General features: G+C 35.9%; 3 protein-coding genes across 4 annotated transcripts in view; 1 reads left to right on the top strand and 2 right to left on the bottom strand.

The window, feature by feature from the left end:
* Positions 1-69: 69 nt before the first annotated feature.
* On the bottom strand, positions 70-3,448 carry RB195_008632 (uncharacterized protein; the record flags this gene model as incomplete). Its single annotated transcript, XM_064195225.1, has 3 exons — positions 70-184; positions 269-315; positions 3,395-3,448. The coding sequence occupies 3 exons, from the start codon at positions 3,446-3,448 to the stop codon at positions 70-72; spliced, it is 216 nt and encodes a 71-aa protein (XP_064046370.1).
* A 262-nt stretch (positions 3,449-3,710) lies between these two features.
* The window catches only part of RB195_008630 (uncharacterized protein), a gene marked incomplete at both ends in the record, with an annotated part of 38,347 nt that continues 16,604 nt past the window's right edge, over positions 3,711-25,453 (top strand). The window contains 2 exons of one of the 2 annotated variants that reach the window (XM_064195222.1): positions 3,711-3,824; positions 3,881-3,928. In XM_064195222.1, coding sequence (XP_064046367.1) covers positions 3,711-3,824; positions 3,881-3,928 — 162 coding nt within the window. Of the gene's footprint in view, positions 3,825-3,880; positions 3,929-24,913; positions 24,958-25,422; positions 25,448-25,453 lie in introns of those variants that run through there. The other variant, XM_064195223.1, reaches the window with a different exon arrangement.
* On the bottom strand, positions 11,714-14,680 carry RB195_008631 (uncharacterized protein; the record flags this gene model as incomplete). Its single annotated transcript, XM_064195224.1, has 2 exons — positions 11,714-11,951; positions 14,586-14,680. The coding sequence occupies 2 exons, from the start codon at positions 14,678-14,680 to the stop codon at positions 11,714-11,716; spliced, it is 333 nt and encodes a 110-aa protein (XP_064046369.1).

Genomic DNA, 25,453 nt, shown 5'->3' with positions numbered 1-25,453 from the left:
GGTATTGCAACTTAACACGACTATTGTTTGTATATAGGACAGTATTTTGCTCATAATAACTCTTAGTATTTACCGTTGTTTACCGTAAACCCATGTCGAATAAAAGTTGCTCACCTCAGTGGTTAAGCAGTTAATGGGTTTTATTTCAAGCGAAAAAAAAACACGGAAAACTCGTCCAAATTCCCTGCAAACAGGCAGCCATAAAACAAATTTTATTTTAAAACAAACAACAATTAAATTCAGTTTCTCTCTTTTTCCCTCCACTTACGCATAAAAATTGTTGTTGTTATTGTTGAGGACTTGTTTCTGTTGAATCTGGAAAAAAATCTGGAAAAATTGTTTAGAAAAAAGAATTGTGTTAGAAATCCCTGATAAAATTGTCTGGAAAAACGAAAATGGCTATAATGATATTATAACTATAAAAAAGATAGTTTATAGTCCATTTGGGAGGTATTACCTTGGAGATTTCCCACTTCTACCAATATATGATAATAAAGCAAAATCGATTTTTTTTTTCGTTTTGGAAACATCCTAAGATCTTATTTTCCTTTTCGTAATAGAGAGTTATATACTTTTCATTGACTATTAACTATTTATTATTAATTATTCAATGTTTGTTAATTATTTATTCCTATTATTATTATCTACTTACTAAGTACTATTTCCATACATCAATCACGAAGACGCTGAAAAAATACTTCAAGAAGATGAAATCGCCTCCAAAATTAAATAATCTATAGTAATCACAGTGAAAAATAAAGATTTCGACCCATCGTTGCGAAAATTCTTTTGAAAAAAAAGTCTCTCCTAATGAAAATTCACATAGGATGCCCCCAAGCTATTCCAGTAATTTTTGCTATGTTCTTTTTCTTCCAATATTCTATCGTTATCGTTATCGTTATCGTTGCAGGAACTGGTTCCTAATTCGTCGACTATTCCCTAATACGCAGAAGTCATAAATTCTGAAAAAAAAATTAATCAGAACCTTCGAGAGAAAAAAAAACTCTGCAACTGTTCCATTCATACAATCGTTCCACATTTCATTTCTTGCTTATCCAATTACATTTCACACGTAATCACAACGAATCTGAGAAAAATTGCATTTATATTGAATATGTCTTCTAATAAGAAACTGTTGCATGGGAAAACAAGATTTATTTAGATTGCTTGTCCAAGCAACATTACAGATTAAACTTATAAAAAATAATAATAAAATCAATTGTACAGAGAAACGAGAAAGGATACGGTATAATTTATTATAGTACCGAGAAAAAACTTCAAAAATCAAACTTTCGAAAATTTTAATGGCCTTTGTGAAATGAAAACTAGCAAAAGCGTTAAAATTCTTTAATTCGACTATCGTTTAGAAGAAAATTTGATGTGGGTCCCACATCAAAATGACAATTTCTGAGTCAGTGGTCATTTTTAGTCAAGTGAAGGCGCTCAGTTATGGAAGAGAAGATGGGAGAAATGTGGATGTCGAGCAGAAAAAGGGCGTGAATTACAGCGGACGCGACGCGGTAGCGCATGCTAACATAAGTACTCGTAGCTTCAAGTGCGAATACAATCGGCTACTTCTCAAAATCATTGGACAATCTGAGTCGATTTGATTTGATACTGTCTCCATGACCTCGAACCACCAGTTACAGAAAAAGATAAAGTGTACGGTATTGATTGATCCCTGTAAGAATGCGACACCACATTCACTTCGTTCGTTCGTTCGTTCGAATCGTTTGAGGTTTAAGGTTCGGGTTGTGGAATCGTTCGAGGTTTACGAACGCGTGCCAAGTACAACACATACAATAGAATCCTGAATATGAATTATGAGGGACAGGTGAGTACTTATTTTTAGTTTAGTTTTTTAGTCATTTTTTTTCACTGTTTTTTAGTTTGTTTAGTGTAGTCAGTCTTTAAGTCAGTGTTTTTATCCTCCCAGACAAGTCTGATACCAATTTATGAAGCTCGGAGGGAGGGATGAATGGCCTCGATGGGACTAATGCGGTTTTGAACCAACGATCGGTCTTACAATCACAGTGGATCCTCCTACCGCCTGCGCTACAACCGCACTACACCTCCACTTATTATTAAATAAAGAGTTCTCAAGTTTTTATATATCTCATGCAAACTCCCTAATTGCGTTCTCCCATATATAACTTTCAGGAACCTGTTAGTGAGTTTCGGAAGAGGATGACGAGGTTGGGATGATCCTTCTCGATTTGCCTAAACCATCCAGAATTGTGTCAAGTAATTCATCAACCGCATCCCCGTATTAGAATGGGGAAATCTCCCGCGCAATAAGCATGACGGAGTTTCCAATGTGTTTTACAATATTCCTATAATAGATCCATACATTATGGATTAAAAGTGTTCTTAAATTCTTTGCATCAGTTATTTGATCTTCTGGAAAAATCGCAGGTATTTGAGCAAGGCTGAGGTTCACCAGAGTTTTGTCAAGTAATTAGTACTTTTGGACTGAAATTTTGTAGAAATTGAAAGAAAAAACTTGTGGGGAAACCAGTAGGAAAAAACAATGAAAACTTTTAATTATCTAACTTTATAATAAAAAAACAAATAATAGATAACAAGTAATAAAGCAATATAATAGTAACATATAGTAATAATAAAGTGATAAGGGTTGTTGTGGCGCAGTCGATAACAAGTCCCTTGTGGCTGCAAGGTCGAGTGTTCGAAATCGCCCTAGTGCCAACCAAACATTTCATCCTTCTGGAGTCGTTAAATTGGTACCAGACTTGTCTCAGAGGATAAAAACATTGACTTGACACATTTGCTAGCTCCGCAAGTCATTTTATAAGCCAGTTACATTTTCGTGAACCTCGAACGATTCTGAATTGAAGTGAACGTGGTGGCGCGAGTCCCAAGCGGATTGATTAACGTCAGACACTTTAACAAAAAAAAAAACCAATAAGTAATTAAGACACTTCATCCAAAAAAAAAACGAATAAATATTTAAAAAAGAAAAAAAGAAATAAAGAAGTGATGATCTAACTTCATTTGGAAAATATTTAAACAAAAAAAATTAAAAATTAAAAATATTTATATAAAATAATAAAAGTGTTTCTCTCTTCACATACAGAAGGTGATTGCAACAGCTTAGCACTGATAATTCAAATTTTTCTCAGAGGTGTCTTCCAGCAAGAAATCTCCCCCCTCTTCCAGAACATCCCAGTAACTCCTTATGTACTTAGAATTAACAACTAATGACGATAAGAAAATAAATAACAGTAAACAAACAATCAAAGATGAGCTAATCAACTAATTTAAGCTAAATTTTTAACAATTTCAGCAAAATAAAGACTCCGATCCGGATCGTTTGACGTGAACGACCGTGAATCACTCCGGAAAGAACTCCGGAACCTGACACCTACACACACACCTTGTACACCTGTCCTACGTAACGAACGAGCTCCCTAACGCAGTCTTTTGCCATGCGCGTTTTCTAGTTGCTCGCGAGCGCGCGCGCGCTTGCCCGGGGTTTCTACGATTGTTTGATGATCCGTACAGTCAACGTCTGGAAAGAGTTCATAAATTCGAGAGACACACAGACATACACAGAAAGACAGACTACGGATCGAGTTGCTCACACGGTGAGTTCCACCGACCGACCGACCGACCGACCGACTGCCGCCGGTGACGGTGTGGGGGCGTGTCCGTGTGCTCATATTTCTCATATTTCTCTCAGCGGAGCTTCAATGGGTGAAGGTGCACGTGTACGGCTGGTGGACGAGTTTTCCACTAAAAAAGGTGCTGCGGGTAGTACGGGCAGAAGGATCGACTCAAGATCTCGTCATAGACAACAAAGCCAGGTATTGTTTTTTGTGGATTTTCCCGATTTTTATCGATTTATCGGGGTGTTTTACAGGGATCTGACAGTGCCACCATAAATTTCGTCACTGATGATAGAGTTGGGGTGAGTTTTTCTTTCCCACACCTCGACTTTACTCAGAATCCTCTCGATACATTACATTATAGTGTTTTTTGAAAATATTTTCGTTGAATTTCTCCCTAGGCTTGTTTAGAAACTTCCAGAAAATACCTAAACACATGTTTTGTCATATTTTCCCTCCAGAGAGCTTAGAAATGCATAGTCTGTCACCTGACAATTCATTTTCAAAGACCCACATCCATTTTTTTCTCCTTCTGGAATTTCTCTGGTTTTTTCTTTCCTTTTGATGAACACTGCTATAAAACCCCTTTTTCTTCTATTTTATAGAATTTTCTTCACGTATATTTCGTGCCACGCCGTGATTGAAATGTTTTTCTCTCCCGGTGAACGGGCATTCCGCGCACAAGTTTCTGGTTTATTGATGGTTTCTCGGATTATATTTCTCGAGAATTCTTGAGTTTTTCCTTCAGGCGTTTGACTACTGCCGAAAAAAAATGTCTGAAAGAGGAATTGAATAGATTTCTGGATGAAAATATCGTTGCAGCACGTGTTGCTGTGCTCTCGGCATCACAGCGTGACTTTCTCAAATATTTCTTCATCTTTTTTTCAGGAAGAAGTTTGAATTCTCTTTTCCATTAAAAAAACTATGTACATATCAAAAACTGTGAGAATTCAGAGAAATTGCATCGAATTTTGTTAGGTGAGCATAGAATAATGTAGCTATTTCAATAATATCTCTATATTTCAATAATTCATAACAACAAATGTTTTCCAATGGAAAAAATTAATCCGTGTTCAACAACTTTTGTAATACTGCCGATACGAAGCCTAAGAAAGAAAGGATCCTGTCTATGTTGAGTTTTGCATTTTTTTTTTGGAACTTTAAGTGATTTTTTACATATCAGTTCAGGAATCCTCAGCCTTTAAATCTTATGCTTTTTTATATTTCTAGAGTGGATCTCTTAATAGAAGTCCTAAAATCCTATATTTTCCTAATATTTCTGGAGTGAATCTCTTCAAATCCTTTATTTTCTTAATATTTCCTGGTGGATTCTCTCAATAGAAGCCCTAAAATCCTAAATTTTCCCAATATTTCAGGAATGAACCTCCTAATGAAAGACCTTAAATCCTATATTTTTCTAAAACTTTCGGAATGAATCTCTCGTTAGCTGAATGTAGGTGAACAAAGTAGAACAGAAAAAATCGCAAGGAACAAGATATGCTGGAGAAACTGTTGGAAGAATGACATGGAGTAAAAGTTTCGTCCAACCAAATTTAGGTGAAGCTTCCAGTTCGCAGAATTGCCATAAGCATTTTTCTGCATTGTTTATTTATTATTCGTGGAAATTTCCAAGCGATTTCTTAATGATTCAACATTTTGATACCTAATTCAGTGCATTATGGCACATTCAAGACAATTAAGGCAGCTAAACGCCCAAACGTCATTTTTAAACTCCTCCCAAATGGGACAAGTTTTCATCTAGCAGTTGTTTTTTTTTCTGGGAACAACCTTAGAAATTCCTAAGCACTTTTTGTTTGCGCTGATAGCTTAAAAACCACCGTCGCAACTTTTTATGATACTTTTTTCTACGATCCATCTGGTTTTCTTTCATCATTCCTTCTTCTATGCCTTTCTTCGCTACACAGCTCGCCTTATCCATAGATTATTGATCGATACGTATGATCTAATGACATGTGTGAGTGTGAGCGGTGACATTCACCTCATTCACCATCGATATATGCAAACATAAAATGCGCAAACCTTCGTGTTTGTCATGAAAATTGAGACACATATAGGTGAGGTGAAACGTTGAACGAACCGATGATCAGCGATCGATGATCCTGGACCAAATAAATAGCGGGGGGCCCAGGAGGTGACATTACGTCTATGCACATTCTTTTTTTCCGGAGGAAAAAATGGAACGGGGCTTTTCCTCTACGAAAAAAAGGCAGTACTTGATTATATTCAGGTCTTTTCTTTTCGAAACCCCGGTAAATTATATTTATTCTTTTTTTTTTGCTAATAAAGTTCTGGTCAAACTTTCTTTGTGGCCATAAAACCAGCATTCTGCTATATTTGGCTTTAGCTAATTTACCGTAATCACTCAAGCCACAGCTACACGGTATGGATGGTCCTTTAAAAAACTTTCGTACACTCAAGTTATTTTCACTTAGACCACTTTTCTTTCTCAATTTTCTTTTCACTTTCCGCTCATCTAATGCTACAATTAGATGACCGTATATTCTTCGTGAGAAATCGTGCCCTAATCGAGTACTGTACGGCACGAGCTGGACTGAAGAAGTTCAAGTAACCCGAAACACAAAAATCACCCGTCTCGCTGCAAAATTTCCGGCACGATTTCGTTTTTCGGCTTCTTTCGGCTTCTGCGGGGACTTCTTGCTTGATCTGATCGTGAGAGGATCGTGTAGGTAGCTTTGGCGGTGACAAATGTGTTGAAGAGGAAAGTGAGGGTGTAAGAAGGAGGTCATGGCTGCGATTCGCCATCACGACCTCGGATATGTTTTATTCCTGTTGATTTCAATGGTACCCACGGAAATTTTCGTAAATTGTGCGATTAAACGTGAACAGAACTGTCTAATACTTCAGAAGTAAAAGTATATAAAATAAAATAATAAAAATAAAACAATAAAATAAAAATAAAATAAAATGCTCAATAAAACAAATATTTTTCTCGAAAATTTTCCATTAATATTTTCATACGTTTCCCAACTTATGAATCACAGCTAAGCGCTCGTAGCCTCGTAAAGTATGTTTACCTGAGGGAGTCGCGATCAGCTGAAAAGTCTACAGGAAACAGGAAGGAGAAGGGAAGGTTTTGTTCCTTTCGTCGAACACAAGCGGCTTAATTGTACCTAATCAACTTTACTACTCCTGCGCTTAACCTCTTAGTAGCAAAAATTCTTCTGGAATCGCATCTTCGTTGCATTTCCTAGTCTAAGATCAACTTATGATATGCTTGGATGAGAGATTGGATGAGATCCACGATCAACGTCGTATTTCCGTTAATTGGCTTCTAAGGCATGAATAATATCGAAAGAAACTGAGGGATTAACGCTGGGAAATTTTTGACCTCGTGATATCCTGCTCAAAGGTTAGGATCATCTCAACGTCTCAATCCAGAGTTAAGGATCAATGAAACCAGTGAAGATGTCAGCAAAATTTCAAAACTTTTCACTGATTTATTGTATCGCAAGTAAAACAGAAGATGACGTCACTATTGTAAATATGGATAAATATGAACAAAATATCTCTACATAAGTAATATTAAGAAAGTTCTGAAGACACAGAAATAGAAGCAGCCCACCCATCCCAGTCACAAGAATCAGGCGTTTTCTTTTATTCCGGACGGCTATGCATGGGTAGGATGGAAGACGCCGAAAATTTATTCTCCGCTGAAAAATCATAGGCGAAATTCGCACAAATGTCGGAGAATGTTCGTGCAAATCGCGTATTCCTTGAAATATCTCTGATTTCCGAATAAATAGTGGATAAGGTCAGCGCAAATCGTATTAAATTAAAATATTCAAGAGAGTAAGACTTAGAATGTGCATGAAAACTGTCTGGAAGATGTCCATTGTGTTCCTGTATTTTTATAACGCTAAATTCCAATGGCCTTGCTTCGTTTCAATGCATTCTGATGAAGATCTCACCAAAAACAGAAGCAAACAAAATTCGCGGAAAATTCTGAAAATTGTATTAATTTTTTAGCAGTTTTTTATACAGTACTTAAATTTCGGAGGGTTGATTGAAAAGAAAAAATACATCAATTTCGTGGTAATGATTCCCGTACATAATTCTAGCCTGGTTTTTTTTTCCGGCTTTTAAGCCATCTTCTGTCTAAATCATTCATTTTTTCAATCAATCCTCCGAAATTTAAGCAGATTTCCTCGGTCCCCGTCCATGATTACCGGATAAATATTCATTTCCACAGAATGTTGAAGTTTATAGTAACCAGAATAAACAAATTTTTCACGAGCCAACTTTTTGTAGTGGAGAATTCGGTCGATTGCGACAAATTGTAATTGTAATCGGACGATGCGATATGATTTTATGAAAACTAAACGTTTAAGAACCACAATCATCGTATCCAGCAATTTTCGCCCATTAAGACCACATTGACATTCTTCCAAGAGGTGGGGGGAAAAACCAGTGAAATCTCCTCGATGCCTTGCGAAAGTAGTGGAACGCGAAATAATGGATGACCACGATTAAAGGGGTTTTTGTCACGCTATTTGGATTAATGTGCTTCTTCTTCTTCGTGCGAACTTTCGCATTCAAAAGTGGAAGTGGGAGAATTCGATCGATCGTAAGAAAATGCTCGGGAAGATATGTAGAGAGATAGCGCCATTAGTCTACGGAAAATGATAAAATGATTTCTAGGAATATAATTTATATGACATGACAATGAAATGAAAAAACAATTTCTAAAATACAATTTATAGCAAAATAGTAAAAAATAAAAATAAAAATAAAAATACAACACACGTAGTATGTCAGAGAATGTGATAAATTTATATACTCTTGTGCATTATAACAAGAATAAAATACTTAGTATAAAGTACAGCAATATAGAAATTATCAGCAATTGAAATAAATAAAAACTAGCCTAAGAGCTAAAGATACCAGTCCTACAAATTCCTTTATTATTTCTATTAGTTTTTTAAATGATTATTTTTGTTTATATTATTATTTTTTATCGATTGTTTTATTAGTTTTTATTAATTTTTCTTGAATTTTTATTTAAATTATTTTTTATTTTAATTACAGTTAGTAAAATCATTAGCACAAGCATTTTTTTCTAAAAATTGAGATAAATCTTCATCTTTTCGTTTTTCTGGATCTTATCAAAACAATACTTTTATTTGTTTGTGGAAAAAGGACAAATTTCCAAAAATTTTCCGCTCTAAACCACTGTTTTCCTAATCTCGAGCGATAGATTTCGTGACGCACGCAAATATCCGCGTGATAAGAACATTTCTAATTCCACCCTCGATTTTTGAGTTGAAATTCATGTTTTCTTCGAGGATTTAAAATCCTTAATTTTGTAATTTTTAATACAAATCTATTCAAGGGTGTAGTGTAACGGTTAGAGATCTCACTTCCTGCACGATCGATCGGAGGTTCGAAACCGACCTAGTGCTCACCAAACCGTTCATCCATCCTTTTACCCTTTTATCTATCCAAATTCCTATCGGTTACCTTTCCAGCTATATTCAACTTGTTTATTATTTGCATATAGCAAACAGTACGAAAGAAAAAAAAAAGAATGCAGCCTGAAATATCCCTCTATTGTGCTCGGTCTGTATATAACTAAGCAAATAGTAATCGATCTACTACATATACTTGAGATAGACCAGTTGCAGCTCATAGTCGGCTGATTCAGCCTACCTCAGAGAATCCGAGAATATTCCACTCGAATGCGCTTCTCGCGTAGCTACAGATAGATAAAACAAAGCGAGAAACGATCAGAATTGGAATCTCTGCTAAAATAAGCACATTATACCTTCAACAGTGAAAAATTCGACAGAACTTTTAACAAATAAGGAATAAAAAGGATAAAATCACTGGCGTATCAATCCGCTTGGGACACGCGCCACCATGTTCACTTCAATTCAGAATCGTTTGAGGTTCACGAACATGTAACTGGCCTATATAATGACTTGCGGGGGTCAGCCAGGATGGGTCAAGCCAGTGTTTCTATCCTCAAGCCTGGTACCAATTTATCGACCTCGAGGGGATAAATGGCTTAGTTTGCACTAGGGCGGTTTCGAACCATAGGCCGTGTGGCTACGACGGACCTCTAACCGACTGCGCTAGACCCGCCAGCTTCTAACAAATAATAACAAACAAATCAATTATCAACCTCGTGTAAAGCTCATTTTGAAAAAATCAATACGACATGTTAACAAATAATTCCATTCGCATTATTATCATTATTTCAGGGGATTTGTTTCAGTTTTCTTCTTTTAGCAATGTTTTCACTAGACATTCTCTGAATTCTTCTCCTAAACCCCAAAAATTTCAGGATCCGAGGGTCGTGCATTGCTTACCCTAGGCTCTACAGATATATTTACTTTTTGAAGAATTAGAAATGGGAATTTTTCCAAGTGCCATCAGTATATCACAAAAGTCCCTCCGAGAAATTTGTTGTATTTGTGCTCACTTCAAAACAACACACATTTTCAAGCATTTCGCCGAGAAACCTGGAATAAGAAGAATACACTCTAACAACCACATAAACTGCTGATAATCCATGAGATCCTGGCTCTAAGTGGAATTTGAATGAAAGCAATCGGCTCTGCGTTGAAAAACAACCATAAACCGGCCATATTTTGAAGGAGTAAGTCAGCTGCGCAATAGCCTCCAGGGACGAGCGAGCAAGTTAATCAAACGCTCGTCTATAAGGTCCCCTGAAATGGAACAATAAACGACCACATGGAAGTGAATGGTTGAGGAAAATGGGAATTTGAGTGAGTTTTCTTCCTCCACGACCCACTACACTTCCGGAAAGTGTTACATAACACAGAGACCTTGTCAAATCTCTTTTGTTTTTCTAGAACTATGTAGTTCGTTGCCGGAATGGATGTCCAATACCCAGAAGAGCCTTCTTTTAAGAAATCTGAACGCCTTTACGAATTTGTGGAATTGGATTTTATTAGAAAAAAACATAGCACAAAAAGAAAGTAGGTTCTTTAGATCTGAAGATAATCTAATGATAAATTATGATGTTAAAGATGCAAAACTGGAATATAATGGGTTTCCGTTTGAATAATGTAGTATTTTAACATCGCTGGAAGACTTTTTTTTTCCTTCATGAACTGGTGGATTTCGTACGGAAGGGATTGGAAGTCTGGCAAAAACAGTTAAGAAAATGGAGAAAAGTATATCTCATGTCGGAAAGAAGTTCTTGTTTATCGTAATTTTCAAGAATAAGTCCACTCCAAAAAACTCTAAAAATAAGTCGTTATTTGACGGATAATCCAGTACATCCAGTACAAGAAAATGTAAAACCGAAGTAAAGCGTCCTCAAGAACATTATAAATCCGGAAAGAAATTCAAAAATAATTTTTGGAATGGCAACTAGCAGTACAGCCATTTCATAACATCGCAGGAGTGGCGACAAAATTGATAAGTTAAATTTTCACACAAATTTCCAATACAATTGAAAAGGGCGTGTGGGTGCACCGATATCGCATGGATGTAAAATTCATTTCCTTGGCTACGTCACTGGATTTGAGGTCCTAATCAATGAAATTTTTTTCAATATGCTAATAATAGTGTTGGTATGTGGTGAGTACCATATTACCTTTATTATAATATTATTATTTATTAATCTTTATTTTATTACTTATATAACGTTCAACTAACGGCCGTTTGGCAGGCCTTTCGAAATATGATGTTTAAATCCTAAAAAGATTTCCATACATTTCTTCCAGTGCAAATTTCACAAAAGAAATCCACAGCGTTTGTAAACTATGTACATATACTGTACCGTTATTGTGAATAAATGAAGTAAATGTAAATGTAATATCAACAAAAATTGTCATATATGTGTTTAGAGTTTAGAAATTTTAACATCGCCAAATTTCCTATAAAAAACATTCAATCATATCCCGAGACCGTAGGTAGTTAATTAAGTGCTGAATTAAGCGAAGATGGAATGATTCACCGTACCCGAACAACTTTATATCCAGATTTTTTCTGGATGTTCCATAGCAGGGACACAAGGAAACTCGTCCGTATTCGATCCCAGCGCAGCAACCAACCTTCTCAGTATCTATTGTCATCTATTCAACCATTGTCTTTCGGCCGAATCCAACAGCAGCAGCAGCAGCAGCTTTTCCAGCTCCCTCTGCGTCTCTCATCGATCCGTTCGGCCACCACCCGGAGAGCGGGGCTTTGGGCAGGCGGCGAGGGATTTGGAGGAGGTCTTCGCTGCCCGTGGCGTTGCTCCTAATGTGACCCTCCGAAATGTCCACTTCCAGCTTCGTCTCCGATTCTCCCGGCCGCCGCGCAAACCTCGCTCTAAAATTCGCAATCAAGCCCGAAAAGAATCCGATAGCTACTTTGCAATGCGACCACATTCGATTTTTTTTCTCTGTTTTGGCTCCTCGCTAAAGAGTTCTTTTTCTCCTCGATTTCTTTTTTTGGATACTCTGCAGATTTCAGGAGTATAAGGAGCTAATGACGTTTTTTTTCGACGAAAAAGACCGCGAGGCTTCTCAGTGATAATTTCTTGTTTTTTCCCGATCTTTTCTTTTCCGGTGATTTTTTCCTGGATTTTTTCCATCTCTTTTCCCATTTCAATTTGCAACGTTTCACATTTTTCTTCAAAAAAAAAATTCGAGAAAAACATAAAAAAATCTCGCAAGCGTCCTTTCAATTTTTTGAATATTGTCTTATATATTTTTCAGCAACGAAAAAAACACCTCTGTCTCATACGAAAGAAATGCTTGGAACTCTTTTCATGCTTTTTCCAAAAATTAAGTGAAATTTCTGGGGGCATTTGCTATCGGTGACGCCTCATCAAACTCGCTCTTCATCAAAATTATAATTCTGTTTTTGAAAAAGAAAAATTACTTCCTACGAACATGAGAACACCATGCAGGTGAAAACTACAGAGAAAAAAAAAAGAAAGAAAAAAGTTCATTTATGTTTTGTTGTTATGCCAACGAGGTTTAGGTGAATTTGGACTGGAGATTGTTGAAAGAAAAAAATTTTTGTTTACTCCTGAAGGAAAAAATGTCTCCAAAAAAAATTGTTTTGTCTCATTTCTGCTCCCCAATTATTATTTATAGAGTATTAACGGAAGAATAATGAATTTCACCTTTGTAATTCTTCTGGAAAAAGAACGTCCTATGAAAATTTTCCTGTTTTACACAATCTTCAAGAACTCGGAGAAAACCTATTTGTCGTTTAAATTGCTCGGTGGATTCAACTGCCCGGGATTGATTCGTTTTCACTGGATTATTTATAAGGTGATTTTTCAAACGCCTCTCCCTAATATGCAGACGTGCCTGATCGATTTTCAGCAGATAAATGATTGAGCTGGAAATTATTTGAAAACTTCATGATAAAGGTGTCGAAGCAAATATGTTGGTCCACGTAATATTCCAGACAATTTCATTTTGTAGCCTATTATTTTTATTTCAATACTTAAATTCATTTATATATTTATTTCTATTTATTTATACTACAGTATTCAATAACTTTTTATTTCATTTTGTAATTTTTTTTTTGTTTTTCTTCTATTTCTTTTCTATTTCACATCATCTTTTTTCTCCGACCATGGTAGTCCTTTACATATCTCTTACGGTCACGAAGGTCGTGACAAAAGTAGAAGAAATAGAAAAAAAGTTTTTTTTTCTCATAAAGGAAATTAGTTTAATTGAAAACTGATTATCTAGGTATCGACTGAGCATTTTTCACTCGAATGGTTAAAGCGTTTTTTTTGCCCATCCACAGACATGGATGCTTTTTTTCTTCAAAATTGAAATTTCCACAAAAAAAATTAGGGAATTCCTATGACATCCAGACTGGAAATTGCTCTCTTAGGATCAGTGTACTACTTCTACAATGATATTTTTACAGCAGCATGTTATTTCAAGGAGAGCTTAGGAAGTTCGAGACGTTTGTGCCAATCAATTTGAAAGATATCAGACTCCTGACGTTTAATTTGTGAATGAAAATCCCGCTGCTCTCTGGTCAATTCCAATTTATTCCTCCTCATCTCGAAAAAACAAGATATTTTTGCAATTTTAAAAAGATTTCTAGAAGAAACATTTCCTATTGGATTATTGATTGTGATTATTATTTGATTGACTATTGATTTCATATTGGATTTCCTGGAAACACTACTGTGGTTGAGGTGCTTTGAAAAAAAAGAAAGATTTCATAGGTGTCTTTGTCAGCCTCCAACTTCCTGATAAACATATATCGTAAATTGAGAGAATTCAGGATGCCCCTCTTCCTAAAAATATGAGACTTATCGAAATCTTTTGCGTGGCAGTGAATTGAAATCTTCTGTTTATCAACAAAAATTTCGAGAAAGACAACTAATTTTCGGTTATCCCAGCGTTACTGCCCGAAAATCAATTCCAGTAAGCTTCTTGGGGAATTTTTCACGAACATTTCTCGCTTTCCTCTTGCTCCAAAAAGGGGAAATCGATTTTATGGATGTTACATGTAGTGTGACTTCCATAAGGCCGAAAAGATGTCGCCGAATTTGCTTCGGATTCAATTAGTATTGAGCCGGATGACAGGGAACAAAAACATTTTTTTTTCGATAGGTACCTGTCAAGAGCAAAATCCTTGTTTTTCTCCAAACTAAAAATGAAGTATGGATTTAACTCAAAATATTAGGATATGCATTAGTTTAACATTCAAATTATGATTATTATCAAATTATTCAATCAAATTATTCAAATTATTAGTCATTCGCGGCAACTTATACGGATACGAATTAAGAACTCCTGAAATCATAATCAAAAGTACGAACAAATTTCCCTGCTTTTTCCGGAAAAATTCCAAATTATTCAGCATTCATCCGGACAAATCCCATTAAGCGAAGCATTTAGAGTTAGGTCCAACAAGAGGTGTACAGTAAGATTGAAAATCCGCAATAATTGATGATCCCGGGTGCTTATCAGCTCTATGTACCCACTGGATGAGTCGATCTTCAGCTGTTTCTCTTCAACACTTAGATCACGGCAGGCAAGCGTACGCGTATGTGTAAATCCGGTTCTTCCGCTCATCGTGTTGCGTATTTGTTTAGCGTGTATGTTGTGCATGTGATTACGGTAAACAATCGAGTGAAGAAAAAAAAACAGATGATTGATTTTTCCTTTGAAGTATGTCAATATCGTCTGATCGCCTGTTGTTAACTGGATATTTTTGTAGACGCAAAATCGGATTGCTTAGGGGGACATAAGACTGTTTCAAAAGCACACAACACCCTTCTAAACAATTCCTCCAAATCGATAAAATCAATAAACTTCCGAAAAAGTTCTTCCCAATGCTTGAAAAGCTGCTATCATCCATAGAACCTTGGCAATCTTCTTTCGTGTCTAAAGAGTGAATTTTAATACAGGAAAATTAAAGAACAAAGTAAATAAGGAATTAAATCCCTATAAAAGTGTTTGATCGATATCAATCCACAATTTCTAGACTAACAGAAAAAAATCCCTCTTCAAAACTAAAACATTCAACTTTTGGAAAAGCAAAATGCAGAAAGAAAAATCCACGACGTTGAAAAACAACATTTATGTCAATCAGTGAATTTAATTTGTGCACCTTCACGGTTCATTGCGGAAAAGAAATGGAAGTGTAGAATTAATTGAAATTTTTCGTTTAAAAACTTGAATTTGAAATGTGTTACCGTTTCTGATGCGTGTGGATCCTATTTTTATTTTATTCAACCTCAAGCGACTCCTAGCAAATTACATCTATGTGATTTAGAAGTTCTTCGAGTAGTAAATAAGGGGGCAAAATTCTATTTCAAATTTGTAATTTATTTTTCTTCTCTTTAAACCTGCATCTTATTTTTTTATATTTGTTTTCTTAACATTTTATACAACAGAGTAAAAAAAAAGTTATGTGACTGAGCTTCAACGGTTTTACTCATTGCGATGAATTTCTTCATTCCGGAAAAAGAATCATTATTGTTGTTTATCGATAGTGGAAAACGTTTTTTTTTTCAAAGTAATTAGGTTTTTCTGAGTTCGAAAATGTTCTCTGAACTTTATTTTCGATCTTTTGTTTTTTCTATAACACTTTTCCACTCATCCATTTAAGAACACTTCATTTCTTTCGTTTTCTGCAGCGCTTTAATTGACTGCACCACCTAACCCGTTCTTCCATGAATTCCTCAGTAGGATTTCGACATCTCCACTGGAATTTCCAGGCTCAATGAAAATTTTACAAAGTTACTTTTAACTATATATAACTACAGCAAATGTAATATATAATATGCAACATAAATATAAATACATATGACGTTTCCCTGCAACATATTCAAATGTCGAAGGGATAACTTTATACGAATATTCATATTTGTATTATATTATATATTCATATTTATACTTTCATTTTCATTATATTCATATTTAGTACTGCGCCAAGTTCTGCTGACAATAAGTTTGGTGTCGATTCTATTCTAAATTTCCTAAATTTCTAAAATTTCTAAATTTTAATTCTAAATTTTTTGTCTAAATAAAACTTCAGGCAATTGTGTTTTTTCTTCTTTTTGTTTAGGTAAGTAAACAAATAAAGAAATAAAATATTCCAGATTTTTTAAAGTTGAATATACGATTTACGGCTCCACGTTCAATATTCAACGCTCATAACTGCAAATTAGGCATACGGTACTTGATGGCCGCCTCTATTTTCGTTGGTTTTAGACCAATGCTTCATTACCCGCACATATCCATCAAAGCTTAGAGTGAGATGAAATACGAGATTCGACATCGTTAGACTAACGTTCATGCCGCACGGGTGTCCGTGCAACAAATGCCTGGATTACCTTTTAAGACGTCATTTGGTCGACGCGGGGCTCGGAAAATCCCCTTCAAAATAATCTTATCGATTTGAAATTTGTAAAATTTGTTGTGTAAAATTCAGGCAAAATTCTAGTGAGTTCTCTTTCATCTTGTTTTTTTTTTGTTTTATGGCACACCTGCAGGTATTTTCAATAAATAAATAAATAAACTTGTTTCACGAAAGCACGATATTTAGGTATAGATATTATTCCTCTACATTGTGTATGTTTCAATTTTTATAAATTGTATATTTATATGAATATACAATTGTAAAACGCTTGTATCTACGCCTTTGACACGCCTGATGTTCTTGTTTTCGACGTGCACGTTCCGCTTGTCAGCCCGTTATTTTCTCATTCCACTGAAGTCACTGGAATGGTTGTAATGCTAGCGTTGACAAGCCCTCATTGCCCTTATTTTCTTTTTCTTCGCAGTTCCTCTGCGTTCTCCTCACCCGAATAATCCGAAAATCAATTTCTAAGCACATCTGTAAGATATACTATGTGCTAGAAGAAGAAATTAGATTTTACATACGAAGCGAGGTTATTTTCTTTACTTCACTGCCGACAAAGGGCAGACAGTCGTATTAGCGGGACCTCTAACCTTATTCTTCACGATGTTTTGACATTTTACTGTGTTATCGCTAGAGTAAAAGTAGGCACAAATATAAATATATAAAATAAAATAGATATATAAAATATATAAAATACGAAAAATATCCATATAGCTCGATCGTCCTGATAAAGAAGAAATTTTCAAAAGTGCATAGGAATTAATATGCTCCAAGCAGCCTCATAGATAAGGTGGGAACTCATGCTGAAATCATTAATTGATACCGTAGTGAAGTTTATCCCATAGGCGCTGATATCCATAGCTACTAGCCGAAAACGTCAACTGGACGATTATGACGGATCCACTGCTTTTATCAAATCATAGGTACAAAAATTTCCGCTTTAACAGCGCCATCAATTTTTTTTATTAATTTAATTGAAAATTTCATTAGCAGGTGTAGCGCAACGGTAAAAAATTCTATAAATTCTTCACGGTCAATGGCACAGAACTGCCCCCAGGCCAACCAGGGCTTTTCATTCTTCCGGCAACGATAACTTGGTGCCAGATAATTGTCCGGAAAGATAAAAACACCAGATTGATGTAGTGTAGGCCTCGGATGTCATTAGATAGGCATCAAAGCTATGTTTATCTCTTTTTTTTTCTGTTTGTGAAGACACCCAAATAGGGTACGTGCGTAAACAAAAGCAAAAACGACAGGACCGAGTACAATTTTCGATTAGGTTCTATAGAGTAAATACAGCTTTATCGCAGATTCGCATAGTGAAATATGAGCTTATAGGGTTTATTAATTTCATTATTATTTATTACGCTCAGTTTCGGCCTATGTAATTTATCGCGTTTATTTATGGATTCAAAACAGCAGAAAAAAATTACTGTTTATTATACTATTTGATATTTATTTCAACAAAAATAAACATAGCGGCGCAACTCGAAGAACTCAATTTTCACGCTTATAAAAATTCAAATTCTACTATTTCTAGTAGCCTGATGTGTCTTTTTTTTTTACTTACACGGCTTCCATATGATGAAACCCACTTCCGGTAACGACCCACTATTTTGGGGTCACTATTTTGACGGATCCAAGTTCAGTATAAGTTCATATTTTGCCGTGGACAAAGGCTCAATGGATTAACTCATAAAATTTCTTCAGAAGAAAATTGGAAAGGTTCCAAATACAGATTGTGGTTACGAAACAGCATAACCATAGAATTCAATTACCGTGTTAGCTCGCTTTTTACACAGCAGTTCTCATGCACGTTTTTTTTTCGAAAGGGAATAATATTGTAATATTTCTTCAGGATAATGAAATTCTGATGGTTTGCCAGAGAATATTTCTTACAATTTCTCAATCTTTTGCATTATGTCAACGGTTTTTGTCTCATTTCTATCTTTACTTAAACATTAAGCCATCTCAGGAATGTCAATGCAAAGAAAGCAGGAATTTCAAGCATGAGCAGTGCAGAATTACTGTAATACTATGTACAAAGTGGAATTATGATAATACCATATAGGCAAATTTCATGAAAACGAAAAATTTCTTCACAAAAAATTTTGGGAATAGACTAACTTCAAAGTGGGTTTGGAATTTTGCTTAGTAAAATTAGTAAAATATAAAGTAATAAAAAATAATAGACAAATAAATAAAAAAAACAACTAATAAAATAAATAATAAAACATAAAATTAAATCAGTAAAATATAAAATAATAAAAAATAATAGACAAATAAATAATAAGGAAGATAAAATAAATAATAAAATATAAAGTATTAGTATTAGTAAAACTAACAATGATTTTATGCCTGTCTTTCACTGCTAAAAATCCCAGGTACCAATATACATGATAAAAACTAACCCCCATAAAAATTTGCAAAAATCATTTCCTTAAGCAAGGAAACTCGTTCAGCCTTCATAATTATAACGTGAGAATTTCGACGGTACATAATTACCAGTAAAAACAACGTTTTCACAAGCCTCACCTCTTCTTATGCTCTTTTTTGCAATCCTCTTTCCCATCCTTGCACTCCTATGTTCGTTATGCGCTCTTGCTACACTCACGCAAATCAGGATACGGTGTAGTTTTACGTACGTGCACGTTATTTGGAGTTCTCCGTGAATTTAGTAGGATACGATGTAATTTTGCGTACTTCCAATTTGAATTTCCTATTTGAAGTTTTCTATGGATCTAGTCGTAAAATGTACCACCTCAGCAGGGACACTAACGGTGTCTTCTACTCTTTTTCAAGCAGAATGATCAATTTCAAGCGCGAAAAACGCTGTAGGATCTCTCAATGATTAAATAGTCCAAAAATAAGGATGTGGAATTAGATCTTACTGCTGAAATTTTACTGCATGGATCCAAATTTACCTCTTTTGAACGATCTTTTCCTTCAATTTCTAATATACGTGGCGGGAGTTAAATTCTCTAACACGGAGACGGCTGTTCTATGACCACAGATATAAAATATAAGATACAATATATTATATTATATATATATATATATATATAAATGAAATACACAGAGGTTCCGCTTCCTGCACGGTCGATCGGAGTTTCGAATCCGCCCCAGTGCTCACTAAGCCTTTCATCCCTCCGGGGTCGATCAGTTGGTACCAAACTTGTCTGGAAGGATAAAAGCACTGACTTGGCACATCGGCTAGCCCGGCAAGTCATTGTATGGGGTCAGTTACACGTTCGTGAACCTCAAACGATTCTGAATTGACGTCAACGAGGTAGAGCAGGTCCCAAGCGGATTAATTAACGCCAGGCACTTCGTCCTTTTATCTTTTATAGATAGTCGCAATTTCCTAATCATAGCCTTAGTATATTCGTCACGAGCATTTCTCTAACGGTAGAAATTTTCACTATTTTGCTTTTTTTCCATTGTTTTTTTTATCCATTTTCTCTCTCGCAAATATAGAGTCAACAATGAAACACACATTTTTCGAGAAATACACAGTATTGCAAAACCATAGGAGTGGTTTTTGGTATCATGAAGATATCCAGCCGTTTTTTCATCTCTCAAAAACAGTGACTTCTGGTTTCATGGACTCTCCCTTAGTCGGCTGGAGTTTTTTGTCGGTAAGCTGCGATCAAAAACGATGGTAACCGACGACGATGGCGGCTTCGCTTCGCGATCCCTGAGGCATTCGCAGCTCCCCGGTGTTTATTTTCTCATTTTTCCACCACAGCTAGCAGCTCCACTTTACGTGAGTGAGTGATAGAGTGAGTGAGTGAGTGAGTGAGTGTCTGTGTGTGTGCGGTGGTTGATGTTTTACCACTTTGCGCGGCGGCGATAACGACGATGAGACGATCGCGACGTTGGCACTCGACGGCGAAGCAACGGCGGCGGCGGTGTTGGTGGCGGCGGAGGCCAAGGCGACAGGGCCAGTTTTACCCCCGTGCGCCCGTGCTCTCGGTGGTGCTACGAGGAGCTCTTAAAACATTCCATGCTTCTTCGCATTCGCTCATTCCGCCACAACACAATACGTTATTTGTCTTTCTCATAAGCAAAGCAGCATGACGAGATTTCGAGGATTCCCGCATAGAATTATGTTTTTTTCCCCGCATTGCCGCTATGGTTACATACGAACGACATCACAATTGTAGTCGTTGACAACAGCCAGAATTTTCATTTCTTCAAGCTACAGAACCTAGAACCATGAGTGTACGGAACTAAATAGACTGTTCATATAGTTTGAAATGTTGGGTCTCACATCGAAATCTTACACCTTTAAGAAGTGTGCTATCTCCTTATTGTTAATTAACGTCTCCGGAAAAATGGTTTTAGCGGCTCTTTTTATGGCGGATGTCAGATTTTGTTTTTTTTTTAAAATCAGTCCAAGTGATGGTTACTGGAGCTGGAGCAACAATACGGAGGATTCCTGCTCACTTCTCCTTAGAACGAAGCATTAAACCCGTCCTTTTTCTCACCGTTTTGTCATTATATCCCCTTTTCTTTTCACATCTTAAACACACATCGGCAGTTTTCTTTTTCGGATTGCGCGGCTAAGAATACGTACAGATTGATAAGAAAATGGCCATCTTTCAAAGAAAACTTTTTATAAATCTTAAAAGTTCTGTTATTCCTCATCCAGGGAGAGCTAGGGTGCGACACGCGATAGATGTTATAACTATTTTGTTTTCCACAGAGAACAGAAAAGTTGTTTGTCTCCTTTGCTGTTTGCTGGTTTTTTTTTGGATTCTTTTTTTTTTGCATTTGCAGAATTTTGCCTGAGAACTATGATAGGAGCAGTTATTTGCTTCATTTTATCTTTTATTCCATAAACTACTGTACGACATTATATGATATATTTAAAAATTCAAGCTTAACAATCTCATCCCACATTCTGACGTATACTACCGTTTCATTAATTTAAATTCTAGAAATTTTGTACCTGATTTTGCGAGAAGAAATGATTGGAATAGAAATAGTTGAAATAAATAGGAAGACAATTTTGTACTTTTCCCTTGTCTCTCTCACATTTTCTGGTAGACCAATCCATTTCATTTAACATGTGTCAGAATTCCCTCATCTTTTCTCAGACATTTAGAATCCGGGATTTCAATACAATCATCCCTCCAAGTGCTGAGTTTGTTAGTTTCACTCAGTTTGTTCTGTAACCGTTAGGATGCCGTTATCGATGGTTCACGTCCGCCTCAGTTGGACATTGCTGGACATTTTTTGCTTGCAATCAATGTTTTGGCTTTTTCTTCATGTTGAATCATCATTTCAACGCAACTCCTCCCACTTTCTTTTTTCGTTTCCGTCCTTTCTTGAATCTCTTCTCGCCCAAAGATTTTGTACTTTTCTAAGTTTAAATGTCGTTGTTTACCTCCAGTCGCTTCTATAGTTGCACTATTGGGACTCCGCATAGTCAGGATCTATCCTTTCCCTTAAACATTCGCGCAATCGCGTCGTTTCTCTTTTGCAAAATCACGCAGTGTCCTTCCTCTTTCGCTAAGCATACATTTTCTTAAAACTGCCAGCACCTATGTTCATTCTGACGATCTCAGCGCATCTCAAACGCGCATCGCATTCGTCTTGACAAACATAATTATCGCCATTAATTAATTAACGTAATTTCCGAAACAAAACCGAACATCTTGCTACGGTCCTCACTTTATCCATCCAGATTTTCGATTCATCCTATTTGCTGGCGTTGCTGAAATAAATAAGCATAGAAAATTTCCTGGATATTCGTAGCTGTACATTTGCGATCAGCCACCAATCCACACGTCGTGTTCTATCACAACGAATACGAATGATGGCTTCTCAAAACATTGCATAACTCATCAGTTTCTAAAATAGACACACAATGAGACTCATCATTCATTGGTATCCAGATGGCTGTTCAAATAGAACAGCCGCCATTTGATGCCGTACAATTACTTCGAATTAGTTGAAATAATAGATGTAAGTATTTCATTTCTTTTAAATTTGTTTTTTTTATCTCTATTAATGAAACTCAACTCAAATAACTATTACCGACTGAAATATATAAAACTCTGCATAAAATAAGTGCTAGAATAGCTAAAATAACTAACTCAGCCGTTAATATCTCGTTGAAAAAAAATTCTTAGAATCATTTCAGTGCTACATCTTGTTTTAAAAGTAAAATGAATGTAATAAAATGTAATAAAATATGTAATAAAATGTGAAACTTCTAATCTCAGTGTTACAATAAGCTATTTAACTTGACCATACAGTAGAGAAAACGGTTGCGTAGCTTCATACTGGTTTATCTGAACTCAAGTAGAACCTACGGTACGAGTATATTGGGGAACTTGCTTGCACAAGCACTTTTTTTTCAATAAAAGAACAAGAAAAGAAAAGTTAGTGCGCAACCATCACGCTTGCTGTGCAAATTGAATAAAAGGCGCTAACGATAAAGTGCAAGCAAGGCTATAGCCTGAGTTTGACATCAAAACTTGCTAAGATTTCTGTAGATATGAAGCAAAAGCGCAGAAAATAGATAATAATAGAGAAAAACGGTAAAATATAGTTGGAACCCACTCAACCGCGTTCTCATTTCTGGAAGTAAATAACTAAATTAGTTGAGGTTGCCTTAACACCTAAGCATTGCTCTTAGAGGATCTATGAAATGTACGCTAAAGTTGCTAAGGGGAAAAAAGAAGAGGACAGAGCTTCCAGAAATAACAACACAGTTGAGTTGCATTGGAACCAACTAAATTTTCCCCGAAAAAAAAACGTACCTTGCAATCTGTGAACTGAAATGCGAAAGCCGCTGTCAATGCTGTGATCCATATTTTGACCATAACCGCTGCAACAACGATCAATAGTCAATGGTACTTCCAAAGATGATACATACGTCTTAGATCTGAGCCGGCTGACTATTCATTTGGTTCTTGCTTCTGAGTTGAAAATAAGTTTTCGAGAGAGACATTTGGCAAGATCGTTCAGTTTCGTTATTCGATATTTTCAAGGTCTGAAAGGTTGGGCCGCTAGAAATTCTTAACATGTGGTTTTTAATAGGATATATAACACGACTTGTTTCGTTAGAACATATAGAGTTACCGACGCCTACATGACTGTTCAGAATTACGATCGCAATACAGTGTGCAAAAAAAAATTATCGCAACTTTAGAAATATTTCAACGTATGGCACTTTTCTCATTGTGTACGCAATTACGTCCAACAGCTGTAAGACGAGAAATGGTGCATGAGATAGTTTTAGCTGCCTATACACTTTAAGCGGATAATGTGTTTAATGTGTTTTCTCCATGAAATCAATCCAGCTGATCTGTATATCGATGTTTAAACGCATAACGTAGCAAAACGAGCAAAACGTATTCAACGCTAACTCCCTCGTTCAAAATACTCAAGATCAAAAAATTCAAATTCGAATGATAATCTGATATAAATTCACTTTGACTAAATGAAGAACAGAGTTCTATGCTGTTGCATTTTATTGCTTCTTTTTTTCGTCGATGTAACCATCTAAAAGAACCGTTTACGCATTGTAGCTACAACTAAAACTTGACGATCGATATTTGCCTAGTCGTATTTCCCGCAAACGTTTAGTGATAGATGTGTGAAAGTAAATGACGGCAACTGTACACACACACACGTGCAATTTGCATTCTGTAAAATTTGCGCAGGGAACTGGAACGTACGCACCGTCGATGATTCGCAGCAAACGATTCTGGTCGGTTGCACTGGTTGTCCCGGCTAAGTACCTTCAATTAACGTTCGCTAGTATTACTAAACGGAAATAGAATGTGAGAAACTGAACTGAATTGTGAATTTTATCTAATGGTATGAGATAGTACATAAAGAAGTAATAATCTATATTATTCGTCCATATTATTATTATTCTATATATATTACTATTATTTGTATCTATTTTCATAATTTCGGATAGTATATAAGCCTTTAGAAACGTAAATAAGAATGTAATAGCAACGAGTAGGAAGTGATCGATTGTTCATGATCACCATTGAGTATAACCATGAAATTTTGCAACCTTTAATGAAACAACATAAAATAACTTTTATCCTTATTAACTTTCTTAACTTTGGATAAAAATAAAAGAGAACTAAGAACTGTTAGAGAGCGTACCGGTATAGATGAAAACATAAGGAATCCAAACAAAGCGAAAACAATGTCGCTCTCCCTTTGTCCTGATCTCTGTAAGTAATCCTGGAACAGTGAAATCGTGTGAAGTGATCACCAACGTTTCTTTTCTGTTTGATCTCAATAAGTAATCGTGAAACAGCAAAATTGTTTGAAGTCACCATTAATGTTTATTTACTTATTTATTACTTCCTTTGTTTATCTACTTATTTATTACTTTCTTGAAATTATGATATCTGTCAGTCTCTCAACTGTAAACAATGCAAACCAGTCGTACCTAGTTGATGACAGCGACCGATATCCTCATATCGATCGGATGTGAAATCCGGTACATGCCCGGATTTTGTCCGCTCCAATAAGCCGGCTGAGGGATGACGATCACTTCATGCTCGTAGCTTCGATCAATTGTTATAATTTGATCTTTCTTTCCTGCATACAACTCTTTCTGATGGTCCTGAAACGATACACAATAACGAGAAAACGAGACTTTGTTGCGAGACTTTCTCTTTTCAAGAAATAAACACACTCATTTTAATTACCTTCTCGTATCTTCATTCCGTAGAGACAGTGTTGATGTTTTCGTGACGAGACCAGACCAATAATGTCTTGTCAGAACTATTGTGTTTTGTTGGTTTCTCAGTTGACCTAGAGCCAGATAGCTAAAGTTCTTTGCCAGCAGCAATCAGCTCGGGACCAGCAGTGCTGTTTCAAAGATGAACACTCTGTTAATATCGAAAAACCAACCACTTTCTTTTCTCTAATTTACGGGCAGTTTTTCCGGATTTCTCTTCAGACTCCGTTCCCTGGGGAAAAATCGAGTTCGT

The sequence above is a fragment of the Necator americanus genome, chromosome III, assembly GCF_031761385.1.
Source record: "Necator americanus strain Aroian chromosome III, whole genome shotgun sequence".
NCBI lineage: Eukaryota > Metazoa > Nematoda > Chromadorea > Rhabditida > Ancylostomatidae > Necator > Necator americanus.
This window is presented reverse-complemented; position numbering and strand designations above follow the sequence as displayed.